The following is a 14,732-nucleotide window of genomic DNA, read 5'->3' as shown; positions in this document are numbered from 1 at the left end:
GAGTAATTTTAGTAGGAAGTTACTCAAGGAAAAACTCCTTATCTTCTCAGGGGTTCTAAGCAATATGCTTAAAAATAAAACTGGACTCCAGAGGAAAACAGGTCTCAGTTCTAATCCTGCCTCTACTATTTATTAGCTGAGTGACTCTGGTCTAGTAACTTGACCTCTCTAAGCCCTGGTGTCCATATTGTTAAGAAAAAAAGAAAAAAGACTGATACTTTTACCAACCTCATAGGGCTGTTATAAAATTTAATAACAGATGATAGAGCATTTAGCCCTGAGCTCTGAGCATGGTAAGTGCTCAGTATATGACAGCTGTTATTATTCTCCATATATAAAAATGAAGGGGGGGCTAGACCAGAGTGACCTGACCCTCTGGCCTCTGCCACTGACCTGGCCTTTGGGGAATACGATTAGCCAGCTCTGAGGAAGCCGAGACAAACTGGCTCGGGCCTCAGACGGCCTGGGTGTTCTCCAGGGTTGACCAGGGCTCCCAGTAGGTGGGCCTATCCAGGCCACCTTAGCCCCAGGTGGCTGGACTTCCCCAGCTGTGGGCAAGGGAAGCAGGTGACAGAGTCACACACCTGACCCAGGGGCATGAGTCCAGGTGTCCAAACCAGATGTCTGCAGCCACGCCGGGCACCCAGAGCTTGGCAGCATCCTTCCTCGGTCTACTTGCTGCCCAGCTGCCTGCCCTGCAGCTGGCCTCTTGTTGGGCCAGCATTTACAGTCATGACCTCTCCTGTGCTGAGGCCCAGGCTGGGCGCCAGGTGGCCTGGAGGAAGCCAAATACACTGAAACAGACCGCCCCCGTGCAGCATGATCATCACGGAAACACACAGACACCAAGGCAGGGGTAAGGACACCCTCCGTGCTCCTGGAATGATCTGAGAAACCCAGGGGAGGGCTGCATGAGCAACACTTCAAATTGCAGAGCAAGAAGAGCCCAGAGAGATTGAGGGAAAGTTTTTTTACTACCCTGTGGTCCAGGGACTCCGGAGGGAACTACCAGAAGAGTCTGTGAGAAGTGCAGATTCTTAGACGGCACCCCAGATCTTCTCAATCTTAATCTCTGGAAATCGGGCCTGGGGATCTTCACCTTCAACCAGACACCACACACACACACACACACACACACACACACACACACACACTCGCACATGCACATGCGCTTCTCATGGACTCTAATGCTTGAGAAACACTATGTAGCCTAAAGGGCTTCCCTGGTGGCTCAGTGGTAAAGAATACCTGCCAATGCGGGAGACATGGGTTCGATCTCTGCGTTGGGAAGATTCCTTGGAGGAAGAAATGACAACTCACTCCGATATTCTTGCCTGGGAAATCCCATGGACAGAGGAGCCTGGTGGGCTACAGTCTGTGGGTTCTTAAAGAGTCGGACACAATTGAGAGACTGAACAACCACAACAGTGCAGCCTAAAGCCCACACTGGGGAGAGATGGGAAACTGATCCAAGGTCACAGAGCAACAGGGGCAGACCAAGGTGAGAACTTGGACCTCCTGACACTCAGATATCCCTATCTCCCTACTCCACCAAGGGTGGGGCCACACCACGCACCTCTGCTCCTCTGGGCCGGAACCTGCCTGACGGTGGCAGAGTCCGATGCACCCAGGATGAGCGCACCCACTCTTTTGAGTGACGGAACGAAGTCACATCATCTAAGGCTGCTCCTTCACAAAGTGACTGATTTTCTTTCTTTCTCTTTTTTTTGGTTAAAAAAAAAAAGGACTTTTTCATTGTCCTCCAGGGCCAGCATCTGTCTCACTTCCTCCCAAAATAGCTGTCATTTGCCCTGGGGCTGGAGAAGTAAAAAGTTTTGCTCAGAAACAGCAGAATTGCAAGTCTCGGGAAGTCTGCCTTCAGCGGGTGCGGGATCACAGCTGTGTGGGAGGCGGTCTCAACCCCACAGCTGACTCGTCTAATTTCACTTCTTTTACGCAGAACAATTAGAGGCTGTTCTCTGCCTGCTATTTTGATTTGTGAAGGATCCTTCAATTCCCAGAGGAGGCTGGGATAAGGGGAGTGGGTGATGAAGCTGCTGTAGCTGGCCCAGACAGGGCTGAGGCACAGCCAACTCTGGGGCGGGGGTCGGTAGGGCCCCGGCAGAGGGAGGGGCAGGCTCACTGGCCACCAAGCCGGGTCCTCCTTGCCTCCTCAGTGCCAGCCCTGCCACTCGACGGCTCTCAGCCCCCTAGGGATGGTGGTTTAGCCACTAAGTCGTGTCCTGCGACCCCATGGACTGTAGCCCGCTAGGCTCCCCTTTCCATAGGATTCTCAGTCCCCTAGGAGCTCCTCAAAGTCCTCTCCACGTTCCATAGGCTGGCCCCAACCACTTCTCAGGCCTCAGCTTCCAGAACCTTCCTCTTGGTGGATGTCCCTTCCCCCACACCCCCCAACAGCCTCTTTGCTGTACCTTGGCTACATCAAGCCCGTCCCACCTCAGGATCACCAGACTGCAGTTTGCTTGGCCCGGAACTCTCATCCTCCAAATTGTGCATGCCTTGTTCCTTCTTTTGTGTGTGTGTGTGTGTGGTTTTGTTGGGTCTTAGTTGCAGCATGCAGAATCTTTTTTTTTGGTTGCAGCACGTGAGGTCCTAGTTGCGGCACCTGGGATCCCTGACCAGGGATGGAACCGAGGCCCCGGCACTGGGAGCTCGGAGTCTTAACCACTGGACCACCAGGGAAGTCCCCCATTCTTTCACTTAATCCAGGACTCTATTCAAATATCTCCTCCTCAGAGCTGCTGCCCCGACATCTTAGTACCCTCTCTCCTCTCCATCGCCTTGCGTGTGTGCATGCAAGTCACTCAGTCATGTCTGACTCTTTGCAACTCCATGGACTGTAGCCCGCCAGGTTCCTCTGTCCCTGGGATTTCCCAGGCAAGAATACTGGAGTGGGTTGCCATGCCCTCCTCCAGGGGATCTTCCCAACCCAGGGATCAAACCCACGACTCCTTTACCTCTGAGCCACCAGGGAAGCCCCTCTATCTCCTTACGCTGCTTCAGTCTTCTTTACAGTATGAACCACCTCCTGACTTTTATCTTCTTTTCTCCCCCTAGGCAGGGCACATTGCCCATCTCGTACCCTGCTGTATCATCAGGCCTGCCAGACTAACAGTAGCTTCTCCATCAACATCGGTGGTACGGATGTCTCAGTCCAGGCCTCCTCAGCTCTCTCGGGACCATCACAGCAGCCTCCTGCCCCCACCATTCATCCTCCACGTGAGCCAGGATGCTCACTGTAAAGGTGGGTTTGCTCAGGCAGATTCAACTCTACCCCTTATGATCCTTCCATGGCTCCCCATTGCCATCTGGATAAAAACCAAACTCCTCACACTGGCATTTCATCTGGGTGGCCTCCCTTCCCATTGCGCCCGCCCACCCTGTCCAACCCCATCTGTGGTTCCCTCAGACGTTCTAGCATGGCCTCTCTCCGAAGAGCCGGCCACAGTGTTGGTTTGGCAGGAATCCTCCCGGCCGCATATATGTGGTTTCCGCCAGTGTAACACAATGCCCTCGTATCACAGGACTGTAATGAAAACAGCTGCCCCTCTGCCCCACCCTATCTCTACTTCTCAGCCCTGCTCCCCAGAGCAACCACTTTTAATATTTTTATTCTTCTAGTGATTATCTCCATAATTCTAAATAATATGTTTAAATGTCTATTTCTTGATATATCTATTTTAGACAGTAGCTGTTGACGTTTATATTCAGTTAAGTCAAGTTATGGGCTTCCCTGGTGGCTCAGTGGTAAAGAATCCGCCTGCCAGTGCAGGAGATGTAGGTTCGATCCCTGGGTGGGAAGATCCCCCGGAGAAGGAAATAGCAACCCAGTCCAGTGTTCTCGCCTGAGAAATCCCATGGACAGGGAAGCCTGGGGGGGACAACAGTCCATAGAGCCGTTAAGAGTTGGACACGACCTAGCGACTAAACAACAATAACAAAGTCAGGGTGTGCGTCAGTAACAGACAATCCCAAAATCTCAGTGGCTTAACACATGAAAAAGCTTTATTTCTTACCCTTGCAGAATCCATTCAGTGTCTCCAGGACATCCATATTCCATGGGGGCAGTTCCAGCCTGCTTCAATCTTGTGGCTCTGCTATCTTAACCCAAAGCTGCCTTGGCCACCACAGAGGGAGAGGGGACAGACAGAGGCATCTAAGCTTCATTCTAGCTGCAACACAGCACATTCTCTTGAAGCTGACAGTCCAGAAGTAGTTATATTGGCCCCATCCAATTGCAAGGGACTGAAAAGTCATCTTTTGCGTGCCCAGAAGGAGGGAGAACCAAGTACCAGTGACTACTACTAACTTCCTCCTTGTTGTTTAGTTGCTGAATCACGTTCGACTCTTCTGTGACCCCATGGACTGTAGGTCCTCTGTCCATGGGGTTTCCCAAGCAAGAACACTGGAGTGGGTTGCCATTTCCTTTTCCAGGGGATCTTCCCGACCCAGGGATCGAACCTGCATCTCCTGCATTGCAGGTGGATTCTTTACTACTGAGCCACCAGGGAAACCCCTACTAAGGTCCTCCACAAATCTTTTAATATGGCAAATAAAGATTAATTCTCTTCATCTACTCAGCTTCCTCTCCATCCTCCCAATATAGTTCTACCACAATTCAAAACTGTTTAGTCAAGTTGATATCCAGAGTTTACTTTTTTCCCAGGGTTTACAGTCATGGTTTATTAAAAAGTTATTTATTTATTTTTATTTCTTTGGCTGTGCCAAGGTCTTAGCTGTGGCACCCAGGATCTTCGGTCTTCGTTGTGGCGTGTCAGTTCTTTAGTTGTGGCATATGGGATCTAGTTCCTTGACCAGGGATCGAACCTGGGCTCTCTGTGTTGGGAGCACAGAGTCAGGGCCGCCGGACCACCCGGGAAGTCCCCAGGGTTTACATTCTTATGCCTTTGTAAGTACTGTCCACTGCTGAGCCAAATGGTATACTATAGTGTTTATTTTTTAGTACTAATTTTTGGTTTCTGTGGAGTTGATAATTGCCTCTTTTTGAAAACCAAATATCATATATTAATGCACATATGTGGAATCTGGGGAAATGGTACAGATGAACCTATTTGCAAGGCAGGAATAGAGACACAGATGCAGAGAACAGACATGTGGACACGGTGGGGGGAAGGGAGGTGGGGTGAGTTGGGAGACTGGGACTGACATGTATACACGACCATGTGTGAAATAGATAGTGGGAACCTGCTGTATAATGCAAGGAGCTCAGCTCGGTGCTCTGTGATGACCGAGATGGGTGGGATAAGGGGAGATGGGAAGGAGGGACAAGAGGGAATATAGGTATGCTCGGAGCTGATTCACTTTGTTGTAGAGCAGAAACCAATACAACGTTGTAAAACAACTGTACCTCAATTAAAAAAACGATTGCTTCTTTTTTTAATTTGCTTAGTTCTGTGTACACATTAATAAATCTCTTCAAACACTCCAGCAGACCCACAAAATGCCTTTTCCACGCACTCACATAATCTATCAAGTTCCTTTTGCTTTTCTAGTGAATTCACTTCCCGGAGCTTCCCTCCTCCTCTCTCAATCTGGAACTGGTTGCTTTTCAAACCACTGAACACCTGTCCTCCTCTGTTAGAGCACCTGTTTCCTGGGTTACAAGTCTTGTTTACCATGGTTTATGTCCTTGTTTTGGTGGAGCACATCCTCTAGTCACTTCCTAAAGAAAGGGTACATAGGAAGGAAAAATTTTACACCCTGGCAAGCCGGCAAATGTCTTTCTTCTATCCTTACGTCTGATTTCTTTGACCCTACATAAAATAGTAGATTGGAAATAATTTTCCATCAGAAAACTGATGGCATGGCTCCCTCATCCTCTAGTTTCCAGTGTTGCCACTGAGGTATCTGAAACCATTTTCGTTTCTGATGTTTTGTATGTAGTCTATTCTTCCCACCCCTGAAAGTTTTAGGAATTTCTCTCTCTTTTTAAAATTTAATTCTTTTTAATGTTGTAGGCCACACCACAAGGCATGGGGGAATTTTAGTTCCCTGACCAGGGATCGAACCTCAGGGCTCCCTGCATTGGGAGCACAGAATCTTAACCTCTGGACCACCAGGGAAGTCCTAGGACCTTTGCTTTACTCTTAGATTTCTGACATTTGTGATGATATGCCGTAGGATGGCTCTTTTTCATTTTTATTGGGTCCTCTCAGTCCAAAGGTTTATGCCCTTCAGTGTAAAATGTCCTCTCATCATTTCTTCAGGCCTTTCCTCCCCTCTGCTTTCTCTGGAATCCCTGGACAATCCGGTAGTCAGATATTGGGCCTCCTAGATTGATTGTCTCCTTTTCTTCTCTTTTTTATTTTCTGTGTTCATGGTACATCTTCTGGGAAATTTCCTTTTCATTACCTCTCAACCTTTCTATTGACTTTTTTAAAACGTTATTTTGTCTCTCATTTTTATTTCCCAGTGCCTCTTCTTCTTTTATTATTCCTTTTTATATAGCAGTTATAGCATCTTATTTCAAGAATGTAATATCTTCTCTTTAGTCTCTGAGGATCCTAATAATTTTTGTCTTGTCTTTTCTTCTGCTCTCTGCATGGTCTATCTGCTTCACACATTTTTGTTTATTGGTCTGCTTTGGCCTCCCTCTTTTATCCCGGAGGCTTGGATATCTGGTGATATGTGATCAAAGGTTGGCCTTTTCTTTTTTAGTGTTTATTTATTTATGTGGCTGTGTCACGTCTTAGTTGTGGCATGCGGGATCCTCAGTCTTCGTTGCAGTATGCCAGCTCTTTAGCTGCAGCATGTGGAGTTTAGTTCTCTGACCAGGGATTGAATCTGGGCCCCCTGCATTGGGAGTGTGAAGTCTTAGCCACCAGACCACCTGGGAGGTCCCTAAAGGTTGGCATTTGAGTGAAGCACTAATTAATTGACAATATTGGGGGCGGGGGAGTGGCTGCCAACTGGTGTGCTTCATTCTAGGCGGACTGAATGGAGATCTGGCTTTTATCCTAGGAACACTTAAATATCAGTGACTGTAGCTCTCTTCTTTGGGGGCTTCAGAAAAGAATCCTGCCATTTCCTCCCTGGAAAGCACACTTCTGGCTGTCAGGATTCTGGTAGCAGAAGGGGTCTGGAAAACCATTTTTTTTTTCCTTTGGTATCTCACTGTGACCCTTCCTGTGTCTGCGGCTGCAAATTCAGTTCCCCTAGGTTACCTTCTCCAAGGAAAAAACCTAACCTCCTGCAGAGCGGAGGGGCGGCCCCCTGGCTGTGCAGGGTACAAGGGATGGGGAACTAAGGGTCTCACTGTTCTGTCTATAGGTAACCGACTCCCTACCCCTGTTTTCAGCCCCATATCTCACCCTTGCTCAGCCTGTTCCTCCTGTTCAAATTGCTTTTCATCATCCAAATAGGTGTTGCCATCCCTTAAAGAACATAAACTGAGACCGAAGAGGTGAAGTGATTTGCCAAGGTCACATGGCCATGAAATGGCAGGGTTAGTATTTAAATCAGGAAGTCTAGTGCCAACAGCTGGTAATGACTTTGCTATTCTGCCCCTCAGTGCTTGTTACCTTCCTTCCTCCTCCACTTCCTTCCTCCCCCACATTCCTTGAAAAAGTCAAAGAAAGTGAGCTAGTTATAAGCTGAGGTTTGTTCACTCATCCAACAGGTGTTAATGGAGCAGCTGGTATGTGCTGGCACTGAGGAAGGGATATAGGAGTGAAGATGGCAGTCTGACTTCTTGAAATTTAGGGTCTTAGGGAGGGGGCAGGCACTGAACAAATTGCTGCACTTTTTAAGCAGGGGAGTGATGGGGTTTGACTTATGTGTGTTTCTCAAAAGATCACTTTGAATACAGTGTGGGGGCTAGTTGGAGGGCATAGCAAGAGTGGGTGAGAGAATGAACTTCCTAGGAAGATAAATTTTATCTCCCCACATCTCACAATCCTACTGTTGGTCTCTAATTCTTTTTTTTTTTTTCCTATTTCAAAAAGTTGTAGATATGACATTGGAACCTTCTATCATACCATATTTAAAAATTGACTCAAAATGGATCAAAGACCTAGATGTAAGAGCTATAACTATAAAACTCTTAGAAGAAAACAGGGGGAAAGTTTCATGACACTGGATTTGGCAACAAAATCTGGGACACGATACCAAAAGCAACAAATTAAAAAAAACAGACTGGACTACATCAAAATTCAAAGCTTTTATGCATCAAAGGACATGATCAACAGAGTGAAAAGGCCACCCACAGAATGGGAGAAAATATTTGCAAATCACATATCTGACAAGGGGTTAATATCCAGAATATATAAAGAATTCCTACAACTCAACAGTAAAAAAAGCAAACAACCGGATTTAAAACACAGCTAAAGGACTTGAACAGACATTTCTCTGAAGATATACAAAGGACCAATAAGCGCATGAAGAGATGCTCAACATCATCAATCATTAGATAAATGCAAATCAAAACCACGAGATATCGCTTCATACCTATTAGAATGTCTACTATCAAAAATCAAAACAAAACCAGAGAGTAACAAGTGCTGATGAAGATGTGAAGAAACTGGAATCCTTGTGCCCTGTTGGTGGAGATGTAAAATGGTGCAGCCACTATGAAAAACAGCATGGCAATTCCTCAAAAAATTGAAAACAGAATTGCCATATGATCCAACAATTCCACTTCCGGGTATATACCCAAAAGAATTAGAAGCAGGGTCATTATGGAAATAAAAACAAAAATAAACAAATGGGAGCTAATTAAACTTAAAAGTTTTCACACAGCAAGGGAAACCATAAGCAAAATGAAAAGACAATACTCAGAATGGGAGAAAATAACTGCAAATGAAGCAACTGACAAAGGATTAATCTCAAAAATATACAAGCAGCTCAGGCAGCTCAATGTTAGAAAAACATACAGCCCAATCAAAAAATGGGCAGAACACCTGAACAGACATTTCGCCAAAGAAGACACACAGATGGCTAATAAACACACACAAAAAATGCTCAACATCACTTATTATTAGAGAAATGCAAATCAAAACTACAATGAGGTATCACATCATATGGGTCAGAATGGCCACCATCAAAAAATCTACAAACAATAAATGCTGGAGAGGACGTGGAGAAAAGGGAAGGAACCCTCTTGCATTGTTGGTGGGAATGTAAATTGATATAGCTACTATCGGGAACAATATGGAGATTTCTTTAAAAACTAGGAAGAAAACTACCATGTAACGAGCAATACCACTCCTGGGCATATACCCTGAGAAAACCATTCTAAAAGACACACACCCCAGTGTTCACTGCAGCACTATTTACAATAACCAGGACATGGAAGCAATCTAGATGTCCATTATAGATGAATGGATAAAGAAGTCATGGTAAATAATATTATGGAATATTTCTCAGCCATAAAAAGGAATGCATTTGAGTCAGTTCTAGTGAGGTAGGTGAACCTGGAGCCTGTTTTACAGACTGAAGTCAGTCAGAAAGAGAAAAATATCGTATATTAACACATATATATGGAATCTAGGAAAATGGTACTGATGAACCTATTTGTAGGACAGAAATAGAGACGCAGACATAGAGAACAGACTTGTGGACACAACAGGGGAAGGAGAGGGTGGGATGAATTGAGAGAGTAGCATTGAAATATATACATTACCAAGTGTAAAATAGATAGCCAGTGGGAATTTGCCGTATGATACAGGGAGCTCAACCCGGGACTCTGTGACAACCTAGAGGAGTGAGATGGAGTGGGAGGTGGGAGAAAGGTTCACAACGGAAGGTACATAGGTATACCTGTATGGCAGAAACCAACACAACATTGTAAAGCAATTATCTTCCAATTAAAAATAAATCATAAAAAAAGACAAAAAATAAAAGCAGCATCATAAAGAGAAATCAGTACATGCATGCTCATAGTAGCATCATCGACAACAGCCAAAGGTACCCACAGATGAATGAATGGATAAACAAAATGTGGTCTATACATACAAGGGAATATTTTTTTTTTTTTCCAGTGGGTTTTGTCATACATTGATATGAATCAGCCATGGATTTACATGTATTCCCAATCCCGATCCCCCCTCCCACCTCCCTCTCCACCCGATTCCTCTGGGTCTTCCCAGTGCACCAGGACCGAGCACTTGTCTCATGCATCCCACCTGGGCTGGTGATCTGTTTCACCATAGATAGTATACATGCTGTTCTTTTGAAATATCCCACCCTCACATTCTCCCACAGAGTTCAAAAGTCTGTTCTGTATTTCTGTGTCTCTTTTTCTGTTTTGCATATAGGGTTATCGTTATCACCTTTCTAAATTCCATATATATGTGTTAGTATGCTGTAATGTTCTTTATCTTTCTGGCTTACTTCACTCTGTATAATGGGCTCCAGCTTCATCCATCTCATTAGGACTGGTTCAAATGAATTCTTTTTAATGGCTGAGTAATATTCCATGGTGTATATGTACCACAGCTTCCTTAACCATTCATCTGCTGATGGGCATCTAGGTTGCTTCCATGTCCTGGCTATTATAAACAGTGCTGCGATGAACATTGGGGTGCACGTGTCTCTTTCAGATCTGGTTTCCTCAGTGTCATACAAGGGAATATTATCAAGCCTTAAAAAGAGAGGAAATTCTGACACATGCTACAACATAGATGAACCTTGAGGACAGGCATCAAGTGAAATAAGCTAGTCACAAGAAGACAAAGACCTCTGTGATTCCACTCACATGAGGTACTTAGAGTAGTCAGATTCAGAGAGGCAGAAAGTAGAATGGTGCTTTCCAGGGACTGAAGCAAGGGAGAAATGAGGGGTTATTATTTAATGCGTACAAAGTGTCAGTTTGGGAAGATGAAAAAAGTTCTAGAGGTGGATGCTGGTGATGGCTGCACGACAATGTGAATATATGTAACGTCAGTGAACCGTACACTTAAGAATGGTTAAATTTTATGTGTATTTTACTGCAATAAATAAGTTGTGGCTAATCAAGTGCTCTCACTGTATCTGTTTTCTGAGCTAGAGAGTTTGACGAGGAAGGTCTTTCGTGCCGTTCAGATCCTAGCTCCTCAACACACTAAGCTGCGTGATCTTGAATAAATTACTTCACCTCTCTGAAGCCGTTTCCTCCTTGGTAATTTCAGAGTAATCATGCTTTTCGGAGCCAACACATGTGAAATCCTCTAGCTTACTGGCCAGCACAGAGACAAGAATTAGCAGCCTTTAGGGGTTTATTTCCCCTGATATTTTTCCTGCTTATTTTTCTCATAGAATTCAATCCTTTCTGAATTGGGCCCAACCCTGGGGGTGAACTCTATTGACTCTGAGATGCCTTGGGAAACTCATTGCTTTTATTTTTCCTAGGTCAAAATCCCCTTTAGCACATCTTGAATTACACAGCCACTGGGGAATTTGCTCCCAACCATCCTTCTCAGGGGCTTCCTTGGTGGCTCAGTGGTAAAGAATCCACCTGTCAATGCAGGAGACGCAAGTTCGATCCCTGGAGAAGGAAATGGCAGCCCACTCCAGTGTTCCTGCCTTGGAAACCTCATGGACAGAGTAGCCTGGTGGGCTACAGTGCATGGGGTCATAAGAGTCAGACCAAACAACAATCCTTCTCAGACTTCAGGGAGGCCCCCCTTATAGGAAGCACTGAGCAGCTGACCATGTTGATTTCAGAGTCCTAAACCCATTCCACCATCTGTCAGACAAGCCCCTCTCCCCGACGGCCCCAGGCAGGGCAGAACAGACACCATCTCTATCCATTTTCCTTTAACTTGATAGAGATTGACCACGCTCAGTGGCTAATGCACAGCCAGGGCCACAGGAAATCCACACATGCTCCTGGGTCTCTGGAGAGCTGGGCTTCTTGATGACAAGTAAGCTCCTGCTAAGAATTTCCTTCCCCAGGCAAACCCAGGGTGGTTGGTTAGACTGGTTGACATCTTAATGCCCAGCGCCCAGAAGAAGGCTAAAACATTCCCTCCTATGTACAAGGCCCCGAGGGGACGGGTCTGACAGCTTTGGGTGGCTCATTTGGGTTTTCTTTTTAAGCAATATTCTCTAAGTGTCTTTTCTCTCTTGTACCAGTGAAAGTCACTCAGTCATACCCCACTCTTTGTGACCCCATGGACTCTACAGTCAATGGAATTCTCCAGGCCAGAATACTGGAGTGGGTAGCTTTTCCCTTCTCCAGGGTATCTTCCCAACCCAGGGATCGAACCCAGGTCTCCCGTATTGCAGGTGGATTCTTTACCAGCTGAGCCACCAGGCAAGCCCAAGAATACTGGAGTGGGTAGCCTATCCCTTCTCCAGGGGATCTTTTCGACCCAGGAATCAAACTGGGGTCTCCTGCATTGCAGGCGGATTCTTAACCAACTGAGCTATCAGAGAAGCCCGCATGTACCAGGCGCTATGCCAACTGCACCAAATGCATGATTTCATTTCAACCTCATTGCAACCCTGAGTGTTAAGACCTGGCTTATCACACATCAGCCATGGCGGAGGGGCCAGTCTGGAGGCCGGGATCAAAGGGAGGGAACTGGTCCAGAGGTGGGCTGGTTCCAGAGCCTTCACCTGCCCTCACACATTCCTCAACTCTGCTGTGATCTGGAGTTTGGAGACCATCTGCTCACAGTCCAGGAAGGGTCGGGGAGAGAGACTTACACACATCAGAACAATGGCACAGACTTCGTGATGGGGCCCGATGAGGCAAGGAGGAGAGGTCAGTTCAGAACAATATGTCCACTTCTGGTCACGAGGGTGGCAGCCAGAATTTGTGGCACAACAGCTACGTGCCAGGTTTTTCTTGGGCATGATTTTAGGTACTTCTTACACCTGTGTTTTGTTTTATTCTTTAATAGATAATAAGCATTTGTTGGACACTGACTCTGTGCCAGGCACTGGGAAAGCATTTTACATCATTTAATTTTCCCAGCACCCTATGGGGTGGATAGGATTTATCATTCCCGATTTACGGGGAGCAATAAAGGAACTTGCCCAAGGCTGCAGAGGCAGCAAGAGGCTGAGCAGAGATTCCACCCCTTTGGGCATCTCCAAGTCCCTGGTGCCTTCCTCGGACTTCCATTTCAGCTTCTCCCCTGCAGACCCAGAGTGTGCACCCCTCACATACATTAAGTCCCAAAGGCATGTCATTGTCTCGGTCACCACTAAGCCTGGGACTTCCCAGCTCCAAGCAGGTGCTCAAAGCACATCTGTTGAATGAATGAATGTCGCTGCATCTGTCCGCCACACTACACAGTGCAGCCTTTAGGCAGGAACCACATCATAAACACAGCATTTACTGGGGGATTCCCAGGAGGACGGAGGGTCAGGCACCCTGATCCTTGGAAGTAACCAACCACAGACCCAAGAGCTCTGAGATAGGCTACGGTGCTCCCCTTGTCCCTTCTATCCTCCACCCAGGCCAACCCAGGGCCCCTGAAGGACATCTGGGCCTGACCCTACCTGCCCTGAATCTGCAGTGACTCAGCTATGCCTCGGCAAAGGGAAATCTTGTCAGATCATTTACCGAAAGGAGCGAGTTTGTTTTTAACTGAGCTGAGGGGTATTTTTTTTTTTACCTCTCATGCATAAGAGCTCACCAGGCAAGAGACCTAAAAACAATAAGAGCAACAAGGTAAGGGCACCAATCAGGCTGATCGACCTTAGGGCACCTTAGGAACCAAATCAAACAAAATGCTTCAGCCTAGATCAAAACTCACTGGGTCCCAAACAGCATGGACTGTTGGGAGGATTCAGAGTTAATTTTCTTCCCCAGTGCTTTGTCAGATCTCAGAAATAACAGCTGCTCGCTATAAAAGGTCCAAATAACACAGAATCATTTCATAAAGAAAATTTAAAAACCATCAGTAGGACAGACTATCATTAACAGATAACAGGCAAATATACAGACCCTGTTTTAAATAAAAGGGATCTGGTTCTAATACTATTATATAACCTGTTTCTTTCTTCTCAAAAATATGCTGTAATCATCTTTCCATATCCACAGACACAAATTAATATAATTTTTGGTGACTGACTATTATTCTAATCCAGAGGTCAACAGACTTTTTCTGTAAAGAGCCAAAAAGTAAGTATTTTAGGCTCGGTAGGCCCCTTAAGGTCTCTGATGCATATTCTTCTGCTTTTTGTTTAATGTGTGTGTGTTTGTGTGTGTAGTTTTGTTTTTTGGCCTCAGGGCTTGCGGAGGTCTTAGTTTCCTGAACAAGAATTGAACTCCAGCCCTTAACAGTAAAAGTGTGGAGTCCTAACAACTAGACTACCAGGGAATTCCTGTTTTTGTTTCTTACAAGCTTTTAAAAGTGTAAAAAATCATTTTTAGCTCAAGGACTATACAAGAACAGACTACAGGCTGGAGCTAGTCTCACAGACACTAATGCTCCCAAATGTAGTTACTTAATAAATCTCCAATTAAAAGACATATAGGTTGCTTCTGCTCTTTTGGTATTATAAACAGTACTGTGATAAATGTCTTTGTGCACAAAGATATCTGAAGGTCTCTTGGGAAAATTCCTAGGATCTCAGAGCTAGAAGGAAACTTCACAGTGAGGGCATTCCCTCTGTGGCACTCCAGACAAGTGACTACGCAGTTTCTGCTTGTGTATATCCACAGATGGGGAACTCGCCACCTACAGCACAGTCCATCCCACTGGGGACAACTCACAGGAAAACAAGTTCTTGGTTTTATCTGAGCCGAAAACTGCCTC

At 45.8% G+C, this 14,732-nt stretch overlaps 1 protein-coding gene across 5 annotated transcripts in view; it reads right to left on the bottom strand.

Annotated features, from left to right (window-relative positions):
* OPRD1 (opioid receptor delta 1) overlaps positions 1-14,732 on the bottom strand; it is a 50,722-nt gene that overhangs the window by 17,634 nt on the left and 18,356 nt on the right. Inside the window, exon 1 of one of the 5 annotated variants that reach the window (XM_043909483.1) lies at positions 4,038-4,320. The exons of 2 other annotated variants lie outside the window; for them this stretch is intronic. In XM_043909483.1, the coding sequence (XP_043765418.1) occupies positions 4,038-4,081 (44 nt within the window). In that variant the 5' untranslated portion in view covers positions 4,082-4,320. Of the gene's footprint in view, positions 1-2,978; positions 3,317-4,037; positions 4,321-14,732 lie in introns of those variants that run through there. 2 more of the 5 variants (XM_043909484.1, XM_043909485.1) reach the window with 2 other exon arrangements.

This window comes from Cervus elaphus, chromosome 8, assembly GCF_910594005.1.
Source record: "Cervus elaphus chromosome 8, mCerEla1.1, whole genome shotgun sequence".
Lineage (NCBI taxonomy): Eukaryota > Metazoa > Chordata > Mammalia > Artiodactyla > Cervidae > Cervus > Cervus elaphus.
This window is presented reverse-complemented; position numbering and strand designations above follow the sequence as displayed.